The sequence below is a fragment of the Gavialis gangeticus genome, unplaced genomic scaffold (genome assembly GCF_001723915.1).
Source record: "Gavialis gangeticus isolate Ggan-Ray unplaced genomic scaffold, GavGan_comp1, whole genome shotgun sequence".
Classification (NCBI taxonomy): Eukaryota; Metazoa; Chordata; order Crocodylia; family Gavialidae; genus Gavialis; species Gavialis gangeticus.
This window is the reverse complement of record NW_017729022.1, coordinates 131,294,667-131,308,323: the sequence shown is the minus strand read 5'-3', so window position 1 is coordinate 131,308,323 and position 13,657 is coordinate 131,294,667. Positions and strand designations below refer to the sequence as shown.

Here is a 13,657-nt window from a genome sequence, read left to right as displayed (position 1 = left end):
GGACTCAAATGAGTCCAGCCAGGTAGGCATCCAGCCTCTTCTTAAAGACCCCCAGGGTAGGGGCCAGCACCACTTCCATTGGAAGTTGGTTCCAGCTCCTAGCCGCCCTAACCGTGAAGTAGTTTTTGCGGATGTCCAATCTATACCTCCTCTCCATCAACTTGTGCTCATTACTCCTTGTTATGCCAGCGGGCGCTAGGGGAAACAGCGTCTCCCCCAAACCCTTCTGGTCCCCCCTAGTGAGTCTATAGACAGTCACCAGGTCCCCTGGTGATGAGAGAGCTTGGAGCCATGAGCATTGTGGAGAGAATGCTGGTAGAGTTTAGGAGTGGCCCGATATATCAGTTGGCTAAAAGATGGGCACCAATAAAAGGAGAAATGACATTACTGGCTTTTTTTGGTTGTTGTAGCTGATTAATTGCCTAGAGCACCCTGGTGAGCATAGTCAGGTCCCCGCACCCCACCACTGGCCTGAGCCCACAGCAGACTACAGGTCATAACAAGCAGTGGGATGGTGAGGGGGGTCCTGGGGAGCGGTCACAGGGCATCATGCTCAGCAACAAAGGGACCCTTACTGGCTCCTGCTGCTGCTGCTGTGGCAATGCTGTGCACATAGAAGAGGCTTGCTGTGGAGATGTTGGGCTGCATGCAGGTGGGGTAGGGCACTGTGTGGGGAACATTTTGCTTCATCAGGCACTGGGTGCCTTTGCAAAAGTGGCTTCTCCCCAGTGGATGCAGGAGCTTGGCTGTGTGGGGCCCGGCAGTGCTGAGGCAGTGGTGTGTTCTGGGGCTCCAAGTGTGCCTGGTGCCATTGTCCATGCAAGGGTCCACTCTGCCCATCCAGGATGGCAGTGTGGGTGGAGCGGGGCTGTGGGTAGGAGCCATGGGTAAGGGGGTGATATGCATGGGAATAAGCCAGTTACCGCCTTCCTCATGGAGGGCCAGAGCAGACAGGAAGAGTGTGAGTGTTTATAAATGCAAAACAAACAAACAAAAAGGTTTGTGTATGTTGGTGCTTTAAAATGCCTTGCACTAAATATTGGTTATTGGATCAGCATCGGCTGATGTGGTTGGTTAATCGTTGGCTATTGGTATTGGCCAAGTAAACCTTTATAGGTGCACCACTAGTAGAGTTGGACTAGTTTGGGATATATGAAACTTAGAGTAGTAGGGGGATCATTTGAACAGTGCAGGGAAGATTAGTATGGAAAAGGGAGGTGTCAACTGCGTGTGGGAAATGTTGGCTTCAGTTCTGTCCCCTGTAACCCATCACCATAAATCAATGACAAGTACACTTATGCTACATATTACTGTAGGGCCCAAGCACAGCACAGTTCTCAACATTTATTCTCAACCACCTACGTGGGGTAGGGAAGTGCTATTGTTTCTCTTTTTCCAGAGAGGTAACTGAGATAACTTGTCTCAAGTCACAGAGAAAATTTATTTAGTCCTTCTATCTTTAAATTGTCTGCCATGTCTGAATTGCTAAGTCATTCTTCCTTTTGTGTTCATCATGTCTGGCCTCCCTTCAAAAAAAAATAAGAAAAGGTGTCATCACCTGACAGACAGTATGACAGCCTATGCAGCCTTTCCCAACTCTTCCACCTGGGGGTTCAGTGCTGATATCTGTCTCTCTTTGCATTGGATGGTTGGGATAGGAGAGCCAGGAGAACCAGAGGAAAGGGCATGAGATGATGCTGACAGAGGTAGTGAAGGAACTAACATGCAGCTGGTACATTCTGTGGCTGCAGTATTTGTTGCCAAGGAGACAAGGGAGGGAGAGGGTTTGAAAACTACAGGTTTTCTTTCCTTTTTTTATTCTTCCTTTTTAAAAAGCAACAAAATAATGACATGCCCCAAAATGTTAACATGGAGTTATTGTTGCCAAATAGCCTTCCAGAATGTAGAGCCTGGCTAAATTTTAAAACTCCTGAAAACCAGGAAATAAATAAAGTATGCTCCGCCCTTGCAGTGCTATCTTAACTGTGTTGTCTCTGGTTAGTGTGGTGTTGGCATGCTGGAACATACAAACATCTCCCTTTCAGATGCTAGAGAACAGGAGCCAAGTACATGTTCTGCAGTTGCAGGATACATGAGTTTCTGGTCCCTGATTAGGTGGTGTGATGGTATAAATAGGAAGAAGCCTTAACACCTTATTGTTAAGGCAATCTCAGGTTTGGATCAGTGAAATAAACCATGAAAATGGTTCTCTCAACAGCTTCTCCAGATTTGATAAATTTGCCTTGCTTAGAGAGAAGTCTTGATCTGCTCATTTAGCCCTCAGTATGTTCTGGAAACCATGGTGGATTGTGTTATCAAACTGTGAGAAATCTCCATGATAAGATGACACACTTGTGCACCATGGTAGCTGACCTAAAAAACTGCTTAGACATGCAGTGCAGAGGATCAAGTTTCCCATGCCCCTTTCTTTGTATCATATTGACACCTCTGCCAAACTGCTTCAGTTGATCCCTTCATTATTTAGTACAGCTGTGCGTAACAGTGTAGTGTGTGCAGATGAATTTTGGAATTCAGATCTGCAGAGTAGAATATGAATAATGCCACCTTTTCTTCTAACTCACTCACAGCATTTCTCATACTGGTATGTTTCCGGTAGTTCTAATCAGCAGCAAAAAGCAGAGTTAAGTTTGTGTTGAGGATGATGTTTACATGCATTTTTATCTCTCTTTATTTCAGCCTCTCCCTCCTCTCCAAGTTTTAGGTATATTCTGTCATTCTGGAAAACCACAAAGCAATTCTAATTCTGCAGGGGGGGCACACTTAATAAAAATGAAGCTATCAGGTTTTTTACTAATTTTGCTCTGCTTGCCAGATAAATGGAGTACACTGCCGTCCTTAGTTCATTCGCTTCATTGCTTTGGGACTGAAAAAAGGGGTATGCAGTTACCTGAACTCAGTGGAAACAATAGTGCAGGCTGTTCCCGTCATTAGTGTACAAACTTCTTTGCACCTGACTTACAGGCATTCATACCTTATTTCTCAGGGCCTCTTATGCCCCTAATAGCTTTGAACTTGGCAGGAGCTGATCAGTTCAGGGTCTACCTTCAGTCCCTTTAGCAAATTAAGCAGTTGATGACATACAGTCACGTGGCAAAATACTGGTCTCAAAGAATTCCTATTCAGGTAACTGTTAGGCAGAACATATTTATTATAGGCAAGAAATTGGGACTCATGCATTAATCAGTTAAATGAATTATGTGTTTAGCCACTGTACACATATATGGAGTAAACTGTATTTAAGAGGGAAGTAAGAAGAAAAACTGTAATGAGCAGGGAAGAAAACAACATATATGAAGTAGAGTTTTCTGTGGGGGGAATGGGCTGTAGTGCAAAATAGAAAAGGCAGAGAGAATTATACAAGAGAGAAGAGGGGGAAAATGGTGAAAGGTGTGACTGCCTGAAAAGGTAATAAAACTAAGTGAGACTACCCCAAGGGAAAATGTGGGGAGGTGGGGAAAGATATGCTTGTGTGAAAACAGTTGGAAGTTGTGGAATGAGAGAAATGAAATAGCTAATTTTAAAAGATTTCTGGAAAAGCAGAATAAAATTTGTTTCACTGTCTCATGTGGGAAGAGAAAAGGGAAGCAAGAAAACAGGAAGGACTAGTGAGGCATCTAAAGTGTTTAAAATGATATGTCGGTGAAGAATCAGCAGCTGCTTGAGTGAGGATGCTTCTCTTAAAATCTAGATCTGTAAAATGACTCCTTTGTGTCAAGTGCTGGGTTACGTCACCACTTCCCTTCGTGCTTCATTTCTTTGTAGAAATGCTCTCAGCTTCAATGTTATGGTTGGTTTTTATTTTAGTAGCTATTTTTGAAGGCAAACCTATCATGTCCCCATGTTATTGAATGGCTTCGGGTAGATAGAGAGCCAAAGCTGGAAGAAAAGGAGCCTGTGCTTTAAATATCTGTTAGCATAGTTGATCTATTACCAGCCAATTATTTTTCAGGGAATTCAAAGCTAAATGACTTGACGCTTTATTCAGAAGCAAATGTAGCTTAATTTAAAAAAAATTAAATAATAAATTAGCCCATTCTCCTGGATTTGGTGATGGGTAAAGCTGTCACATAGAAGGTCTGAGTGGAATTGCTGGTATTGGTACTGGAAATGATGGCATTAGTAGACGGCTATACTTTCGTAAAAAGGAAATACTGATGATGGTTACAATCTGTATGTAAACCAGTATGGCTTCTCCCCATCTCCCAGTTCCCCCTGCCCCCTCTTCCCCCTCTTCCCCCCCCCCAAAAGAATCAGTCTGTGCAAACTGTCAGTAGCTGTATTTGTATTTTCCTTAGCTACAGTAGTTTTTGGTGTTATCACTAGGTGAAAATAGGGCTTGGTCAGAATCCTAAATTCTGTATATTTGATCAGATGAGGGAGAAAACAGCAGCTCATTTCTGAATAACTGCTCTGACCTGTAGCTGTACAATGCTGATTTCTGAAAGTGGTGATTGTTTTTTAAGGTGGTCCATTTTGTTTCTTGTGCTGATACTGCTTTCTAGGGGAGATCAAAGATGATTAGAGTCAGGCCTGTCACTATAACTTAACAGCTGCAAAACTTGCTGAGCTATAATCCTAGTCCATTGTCCTTGGATATTGTATAGCTGCTTCAGTGTATTTTCACCTCTTGAAACATTGCATATTGAATTTCCTGTCAGTTTTGTGGCTTTCCAATCTCTCTGGTTCTGATATCCCTATCATTGTACCTAGTTAGAAACTTGTTAAAGCAGTACAGCCCCGGAATGTGGAGATGATTAGGTTGGTATAGTCTAGGCATATAGAACATAATTATAGTGGCAATTTATAAACCTGGCAGGGTACTGTGCTGCTTTTTCCTTTTTACCCCTTCATATTTTCCCAAAGAACTTCTGCTACTGCTGCTATTCTTCAGGTACTGTAATCACGATGGTGTTCTGTTCTGCAGGTCCCTCTCTCTCAGTATTTTCCAAACTTCTAATACCTGGGGTGCACTTTTTTCTGGATTAAAATTGATGCCACACTGCTCTTACATGTGAAAAGAGGAGTGGAGAGGGAAAAATGGCAGCAGTGGTGTGAATGTAGTTTGCAGGTGTCTGGTCCCGGTGCAGCTCCCCAGCAACTGGAAGGTTCATGTGTGCTGCAGCCAGGGAGTGGTGGCTTGGGAGATGTGGCAGCAGCGCAGGCATGGCCTCATTGACAGAGGCTGTATTGGGCTAACTGAGGCAGTAGCCAAGTGAGAGGGTTCCCTGCTCTCTGAGACTGGCTGGACCTGGAAAAGGAGGGAAGGGGCTGATCTGCACCTACCTGCCCAGCAGAAGGGCATGGTGTGCGTGAAGAGAAGGGTGTAGCAGAACATGTCTCTGGGCAACCAGGTGTGCAATGCAGCCACATCCCTGTGGTGCAGGCAGGGCATAGAGGCTGCAGTTTGCAGACATCTGTTCTTGGTATCACTGTTTGCATTTCTTTCAGCCCTTTACTCTCCAGCTGTGGCACATGTGCAGGTTCCAGCCTCTGGAGAGCTGTTCTGGAATCCGACATCTATAAACTGCAGTTGCTGCACCCTGCCTGCACCCCAGGGCCATAGCCATTTTACAGTGCTGCATCTTGCTGTGTGCAGTGCCATAGCAAGTGGGGGCAAATGGGGCGACCGCCTCAGGCGCTGAAGTGAAGGGGCACCAACAGGTGCTACCCAGCTGGGGTGGGGCATGGAACGGATCCATGAGCGGTTCATTTGGGGGGACTGCGGGGGTGGAGGGAGGGCAGCTCCCACCGCAGCATGCACTCCCAGGGAAGCATGGCGGGGCAGAGGTGCCCCCTGGATCTGTGCATGGGGTGAGGCTGGGCTGCCGCTATAGGCTTTGCCCTGGGCGCCAGACTTCCTTGTCACGGTACTGTCTGTGTGCATACTTTTTTCCTCAATTTCAAATAAAAAGGAGAAAGGAGGAAAGAAAAGTATAATCTTTCGCAGCACACTAATCTGTCATGGCACACCCTTTGGGAATTGCTGCTGTAACACATGCACACTTCTTGTGAAAATTTGTCATTAGACATTTGGCATTACAACCCAAACAGACTTAAAATCAGTGTATGAATAGCTCTGGCATTCTCCTTTACTTATTTCCTGTGTCTCCAGTTTATGAAACAATAATTGAGAAAAAGGGAAGGGATTATTAATGATTGCTAAACTGTGACCATACATGGCCTATATATGGCACAGAATTAGTTTTCTTTGTTTCTAACCAACCTCACAGATTTCCAAGCTCTTCAGAAAGTAATTTGAACTGTTTATAATTGGTCTTGATCTCTACATTGGTTAACCCTTTGTGGAAGACTGTAGAGTTATTAAGGTCCAGTTCTCAAAATATATGCTCAGTGCTAATGGTTACCTGAAGTGGTTTAGGAAAGAAGTTTCATTTGTAGACAGACATTTTTTTTCTTATTGAGATTATGGGGTTTCATGCACCTTTCTGTGGAGCAGAATAAGATATAAATGCTGGTAAATCAGTGGTATGATTTGTTGTGGAAGTCTTCAGCTACCTGAAAGGGTGTTTGAAAGAGGGTGGAGCTAGGCGATTCTCAGTGGTGGCAGATGACAGAATGAGGAACAATGGTCTCAAGTTGCAGCAAGAGAAGTTTAGGTTAGATATTAGGAAGAATTTTCTCACTAGGAGGGTAGTAAAACACTGGAACAGGTTACCCAGAGAGGTGGTGGAATCTTCATCCTTGGGAGTTTTCAAAACCTTGCTAGACAACGCTTTGGCTGGGATGATCTAGTTGGGGATGGTCCTGCTTTGAGCAGGGGATTGGACTAGATGACCTCCTGAGGTCCTTCCAACCCTAACTTTTCTATGATTCTGAGTTCCTGCCTTTTTGTCAAAGAAGTGTGGAAGCTTTCCAGTGGGGAAATGACAAGTAGGAAACTGGATTTACTCTCTGTGGCTGGATCAGAACTTTCAACAGAAGAACATCCTGGGGTTCAGGAGACGAGGCCAAATTGCTAGGGTAGCAGAGGATCCAAATGGCTGACCATCGTGGTCAGGGGAGATAGCAAACAAGTAGCAAAGAAGCATGAGCAAAGGTTGGGGAGTAGAACTGGTGAAAGGGGAAGGGAAAAAAGTGTGTTTCATTGTGATTCATTCTCCCGAAGAGCTTGACTTAATTTTTTCTGCTCTCCTTGAGAGCAAACAATTCGGAAATATAACTTTTATTCATAAGACTCTCACAATTCAGTTGTTATAAAATCCTGCCTGCTCTCTGGCCATCCTTTTGTCTTGGACATGGAGGCAGTGTAGTTTCTGTGATTCAAATCACTTGAAAAAAAATTTAAAAAGGTCTTCGGGGTGTCTCATTGTGCTGGGAAGTGTGTGGTCCTAATATTGATAGATTCATGTAGATACATCAGTGAGTGTTTAAATTAAAAGAACAGTTAATGAAAACTTCAATTAAGCTGTAAATAAAATGGAAGTACCTATTTTCTTAGCATCAGGAAAGAATATATTATATGGCAATATAATGGACTTTTACTTCATAGCAGTTACTTTGGGTTAAGTTGCTGTTTTAGGTGCTTTGTTTCACCTTTGAAAGGATTATCTGTAGAGAGGAACAGAGTAAGATGTAAAAAGAAAGCACTGTGTATTTTGCTGAGTTCTTTCCACAACCTTTAATGTCAGCAGCTCAAAGTGTAAAATTTCTATGTCTAATTTTATCACTATATCCCCAAGTAGACCTCAAATACTTATTTAATTTAGGAAATACTTTGTCTCAAGCAAATGATAGGTGATGTTCTCCAGTGACCATGTGCTTTGAAAAACTAGTTGTTTTAGAACTAAGTATGCTGGTACCTATAATGTAAAACTAAGATTTCAAATAAATGCTTAATGTTTCATTTTCAACTAAGCTGTCTTAAAGTTTGTAAATCAGTGATGCAAAAGGAAGAACTGTGTGGGTTTAAAGAGAAATTATAAATCTTGCTTTCCCAAGGAACTTGTAGAACATAACTGGTGCATACCTACATATAAGTATGTAAGCCACTATAAACCCATGTGTTTTTTAAACTTGTCAGTTTCTGTGGATTTACAGGCTAAAAGTTGATGGGAAAGAGAGAGGGGACTATCTCTAACTATTGAAAAGACAGTTCTAGAAGCTGATTGAAAGCTCTTGTATATTTAATCACTTGACTCTGAAGTATCTTTGAAGTAAAAGTTAAGATGCCTGCTATATTGCAGGAAGATCATGTCCTATTTGTGTAGCTGTATTTCAACAAAACTAGCCTAGGTAAAATTGCATTGGTTAACTTTATGGTGCATTGCTCTACAGTGTAGAAAGTGCTGAGCACAACAACTGTTCGTGTGACAATATATTTAATGCTTCCTTTTAATGTAGTTTTTTTGGCTCTTCCATTGTTTGCTTTTTCTTAAACTTACTTTCATCCTGTCTCCAGGCTGATTCACTAATGACATCCTAATCCTCTTCCATTCTGTGTCCCAAACAAAAAAATTGGCTTAAATATACTGAAATGATAATTGAAAAAACTAGATACTATACCCGTATCTGAATATATTTCACCCCTGGTTGGGAGATTTGAATCTTTGTATCCCCACTCCTCCCCTTTTATTATTAATGCAGGAACCCAGGCTTGCAAACTAAACTCTTGGTTGGCCAACTGTTTTTACCATGTTTGCTTTAAGCAAAAATTCAGCAAGTTAAAGTATGACTTGAGATCTTGCGGCCAGGTATGAGTAGTATTATGACGGATTAACTATAGCTATGTTTCTAGTTGTACATTCAACTCAAAATGTCTTCTTACTTTTGGTAGGATGCAGGCGGAAGTCATCACAAAGTTTCTGTTTCTCCTGTTGTCCATGTCCGAGGACTCTGTGAATCAGTTGTGGAAGCAGACCTTGTGGAGGCTCTTGAAAAATTTGGAACCATATGGTGTGTTGAATTCAGTAAAATCTTGTTGTGGTGGTTCAAGGAAAACTGGGAGTGTTCGTGTAAAGTCCCATTGAGAACAAAACTAATTAATTTTAGACATCTTTAAATCTCAATAAGATCAATAACTTAATATGGTATGCCAAAACAAGTGGGGTAGCATCTTGAACAGAAAACAGACTAATCAGACTTCAAACTAAGTTTCATTTCTGTACTCTGAGTTCCTACTTAGTGTTTTACCATGAAGTTTTCAATAGCACAACTATTCCGGGAATTAACTTCACTGTAACTGAATTTAAAAACTATAACGTGGCATTAAGGTTGTTAAAATGAATGCATCTAGATTTGGAATATGCCAAAGTAAAGGCTGTCCCCCGTGCCTGCCCACTCCCACCTCCCCTTGCCTGTTCCTGACTCTCTGTCATGGGTCACCCTCCATCTTCCTACATGCCTGTCCCTTTGCACCTCCCTGCTGCTTACTTTCTTCTGTGGGAGCTCTGCTCTGGCTCTGGGGAAGTCTTGGCCCCAACCTGGCCAGGCCAGAAGCAGCGAGAGCCGTTTGAGGCCTGGCTGGATTAGTGCTGGAAGAGCTGGAACTGGAACTGAAGGTTGCGGGGTGAAGAGGCGGGGATGGCAGGCTATGTGGCTTCCCCTGTACTCCCTCCAAGCCACACATTGCGGGTCACCTCCATGCCCTACAACCCCACTGCATGGTCTCCCCCATGTGCCCCCTGTCACACAAACCACTCCAGCCTGAGGCAAGCAGTGGCTCAGCTCCAGCTTCAGCCCTGGGCCCTAATGGAAAAAAAACAAGGCATCTTGGATTTGAGTAAATACAATATAACTCTATTCCAGCATAACAGTAGACTCCAATGTCAAGTTATTCCAGGAAAAAACAGCAGTAAAAATATATTGGTTTAACTTGTACTGCTATAGGTGTCATGTGTCCACATTTATCTTAGGCTAGCCATCTGCTTGTCTTGGCTGAATAAATATGGTATTTTTTCCATAATCAAAAAGGGAGTGAAATCTATGAGCTGGCATTTTCCAATGGTACTTTGAGTTTAAAAAGGTTGAAAAACACTGATAAAGTATGTCAGGTAGCTAGAATGTTGGCTTTTCTTTTTACCTCTAGCATTAAAGCTACCCTTCCTCTGTAATGTGTTTTTGGCATGATGTCTTATTGACAGCTTGATCTTTTCGTAATTTCCATTTGAATATGGTTTACTTAGGTGCAATAAAGATGTTTTAAATTTGAATTGGAAGTAAAATTTTTGGTTTGCTATTGTTGTATCATGTTAGTAAATTTCTGTTACATAGTTATGAACATTGCAAACTTCTAATTTATATTTTATATTCTGAAAAACATGTTGCTTATATAAATTAATGATAAATGATTTAACTCTGTACAAACTACATTCTGCTAGATTTAGGGAATAAGGAAATAAATGGTTACTTATTTAGTCTCCCTTACGCTTTTACTCAGGGAATTTTTTAGCAAATTAGCTTGTCATTTATGACTGCTGAGTGATAGATATTGTGAAAACTTTTGTGGTGTTTTTCTAGCTATGTCATGATGATGCCATTTAAACGCCAGGCTCTGGTGGAGTTTGAAAATGTAGAAAGTGCCAAGAAGTGTGTCACTTTTGCAGCAGATGAACCTGTATATATAGCTGGACAGCAAGCCTTTTTCAACTATTCTACAAGCAAAAGGATTACTCGGCCAGGAAATACTGATGATCCATCAGGTGGAAACAAAGTTCTCCTGTTATCAATTCAAAATCCTCTCTACCCAATTACAGTGGTAAGTTTCTTTTTTTTTTTAAAGTTCAAAACGTTTGCTCACTTTTCAGATGTACCCTTTTCTTGTTGTAACTAATGTTAATCTGCTCTGGGAAGTGTAGGTACCTACTTCTTAACATGCAAGTAGTTTGGCTATTTTCTCTGTGAAAGCAGCAAATTCAGGTTAAGCATACATGACAAGAGGAACTGATATGGAATAGCAAAATGAGTACTGTAAGAGCTTCAGTGAAATTATTTTAAGAGTGTTGATACGGAGCTGGGTTATTGAGACACTGTGACTTAAGGCTTATACTGGGTTTATGTAAAGGTTGTGGGAAGAGCAAAGAGAGGCAAAAGGATGCCTTCCCAGGCAAGATTTTCTAAATAAATATTAGAAGGATACTGGGAGGTTATCTGTTAGCTTCTAAGATCCACATACAACCTGCCTTGTTTGCCAGGCTGGGAACTAGAAATCAAAAGAAGATAAAAATACAAGTATAAAGAAAGGACAGTGCGTGTCATTTGTGAATAGCTGTCTTAAGACTGCTTACACACATTCAAGTAATCTGGGAAACTTCTCCCAGTTTTATTCTTCTTGTAGAAAAATACTCAGAGCTGTGTGTACAGACATTCAAATGCCAAGTCCCTGAAGAAGGGAGAGCTGGCAAATGCTGATACTGTACAGCCTGTGAACACATCTCGGCATGTTCTGTAGGATTCCTTAGTCTGCCTGGCAACAGATGGCTGCAGTGCATAGGGTAGCCCTGGTTGGCTGACCCAGGCTGCATATGGTCAGCCTGTGTTTCCCTACTCCACAATGTAGGGATTGTGAAGGGTGCACATTATGCTCCCTGTTAGAGCAGCAGAGTTCAGCCAGTGACACAGTGTCTCCCTTGGCAGTTAAGTGGAGTGCTGGAGGGCTGTTATCTTTTTAGAAAAGCCACAGTATGTACAGACTCTTCTGGGAGTGACTTAACCATGGTTGTTGCCAGGTTGGGAGAAAAGGACTGAACATCTATATACTTGTGACTTTTTCTCCTGGGAGAGCAGCGACTGTCCCAGGAGAAACTGTAGATTGTGCCAAAATAATCTAAAGGAACGGAGCGTTTCCAAATTGAGGGAGTGGTAAACGTTAAGGGGGGGGGGGGAAGAACCAGCATTACCTTTAGGCTGGTTTATTGCTTGTTATGCTGTCTCTCAAATGGTTTTGATTTAAGTATAGAAGTCAGTCAGAAAGTAATGCCTCTTATGCCTTTCTCAGTGAAACATTGACAAATAAATTAACTTGAATAGAAAATGAGTACTACATCACTGAATACACATCTGTATTTCACAGTGCTTTCCCGCTGTTGATGGCCTCTTTCCACTGGTGAACAAGGCCACATATTCCAATATTTAAAATTCCTTGTTGCACAGTCCCTGTTGCACAGCTTCTATCACTTTACTGTAATCTCAGAAATGTTTCTCTCATAGTCCATTCTTCATCCTCTGGGCTGTAGGGAGGATGGGGCAACACATTCCATCTAAATGATGATCTCATCATTTCTAGTGCACAAGCTGGTGTGTGGGTTAGGGATGTCATGCAGAAGCAACAACTCAGACCTGTCCCCATCTCAATTTTTTCAGGGTCTTGAACTTGTCCCCTATTTATTGTTCCCTTATGCAAGAAGTCAACAGGAGTGCCCATCCTGTCCATGGCTGGTTTAGGAGATGAAAACTAGGAGGCATTACTTTCTGAATGACCCTTGCAAATGATATTTTGCTTTAAGGAAGCTTTTGGTCACAAATTAGCACCTCATGCGAGCGATAGGAGCTGATGGTGGTTTTCAGCCCATGGTCAGTGTGAGAGTTAGGAGTACATGTTTCCATGCCAAGATGCATAGAAATTCAGGCTGTAAGGGACCCTGGAGGATCACTGAGTCCAGCCCCCTGCCCCAGGGGCAGGAAGTCAGCAGGGATCATAGGATCCAAGCAAGATAAGCATCCAAATGTGTCTTGAAGGCGTTCAAAGTGGGTGCTTGAACCGCCTCCGGTGTCAGTCTATTCCAAACCTTGGGGACTTGGACAGTAAAGAAGTTTTCTTATGTCCAGCCTGAATTGGTCGCGCCGGAGTTTGTGACCGTTCGATTTTTGTCATCCCTTGGGGCGCTCTGGTGAATAGATGTTCCCCCAGATCCTGATGCACACCGCTGATAAACTTATACGTGGCCACCAGATCACCCCGAGCCTGCTCTTTTCTAGGCTAAAGAGTCCCATGGCTCTCAGCCTCTCATTATAAGGTCTGTTTTCCTGACCTCTGATGGAGGGGATGGCCTGAGAACTCAAGTTCCTCTGCTCAGAGGCATCAGAAAAATATTAGTAGTGCAGTTAACCAGAAACTGTGACTTTTTTTTTTATTTAACTTCGGTAAATGTATCCAACCCTGACTGCACCTATTTTGTGTATGGCTGGGTTGTGCATACCAAACTCTGGATGTCTGAAAAAAACAAAAATCTAAATTACAGGCTTGACTAAGGTGCATTAGGTATTTGTAGTCTGTCATTATTAACTACCTTTTTTGTCAAAAAAACTACCTGATACGTTCTGGCATGCTTGTGTAACTTGCTGATGTCAAATGTGCAAGTTTGTGGCACTACTTCAGCAATATTTTTTTCAGAGTACCTATTAGTATCTTATTAAGGCAGGTTCATATGAGCAGAAAACAGGCCAATGGAACTCTCGCAACCACAGTAGAAGAAAAATCCTAAGCTACATGAGCCTATCCTATACATGTCCCATACATGAGAGAGATTTTCTGGACCACCACCCCCTTTCCTCCTCCCCTCACTTCCCCTGTAAGAGTAAGCCCCAAATACCCTTGTTGAAAATGCTAAGAAAGGATTTGTTTTGGTCCACATTTTCAAGAATTTCCAGCACAATAGTAGTGAATATGCTTCTGAATGTC

General features: G+C 42.4%; 1 protein-coding gene across 2 annotated transcripts in view; it reads left to right on the top strand.

The window, feature by feature from the left end:
• Positions 1 to 13,657, top strand: part of HNRNPLL (heterogeneous nuclear ribonucleoprotein L like) — a 63,600-nt gene that overhangs the window by 8,614 nt on the left and 41,329 nt on the right. For both annotated transcript variants that reach the window (XM_019516178.1, XM_019516177.1), the window contains exons 2-3: positions 8,816 to 8,934; positions 10,498 to 10,735. In XM_019516178.1, coding sequence (XP_019371723.1) covers positions 8,816 to 8,934; positions 10,498 to 10,735 — 357 coding nt within the window. The remainder of the gene's footprint in view (positions 1 to 8,815; positions 8,935 to 10,497; positions 10,736 to 13,657) is intronic.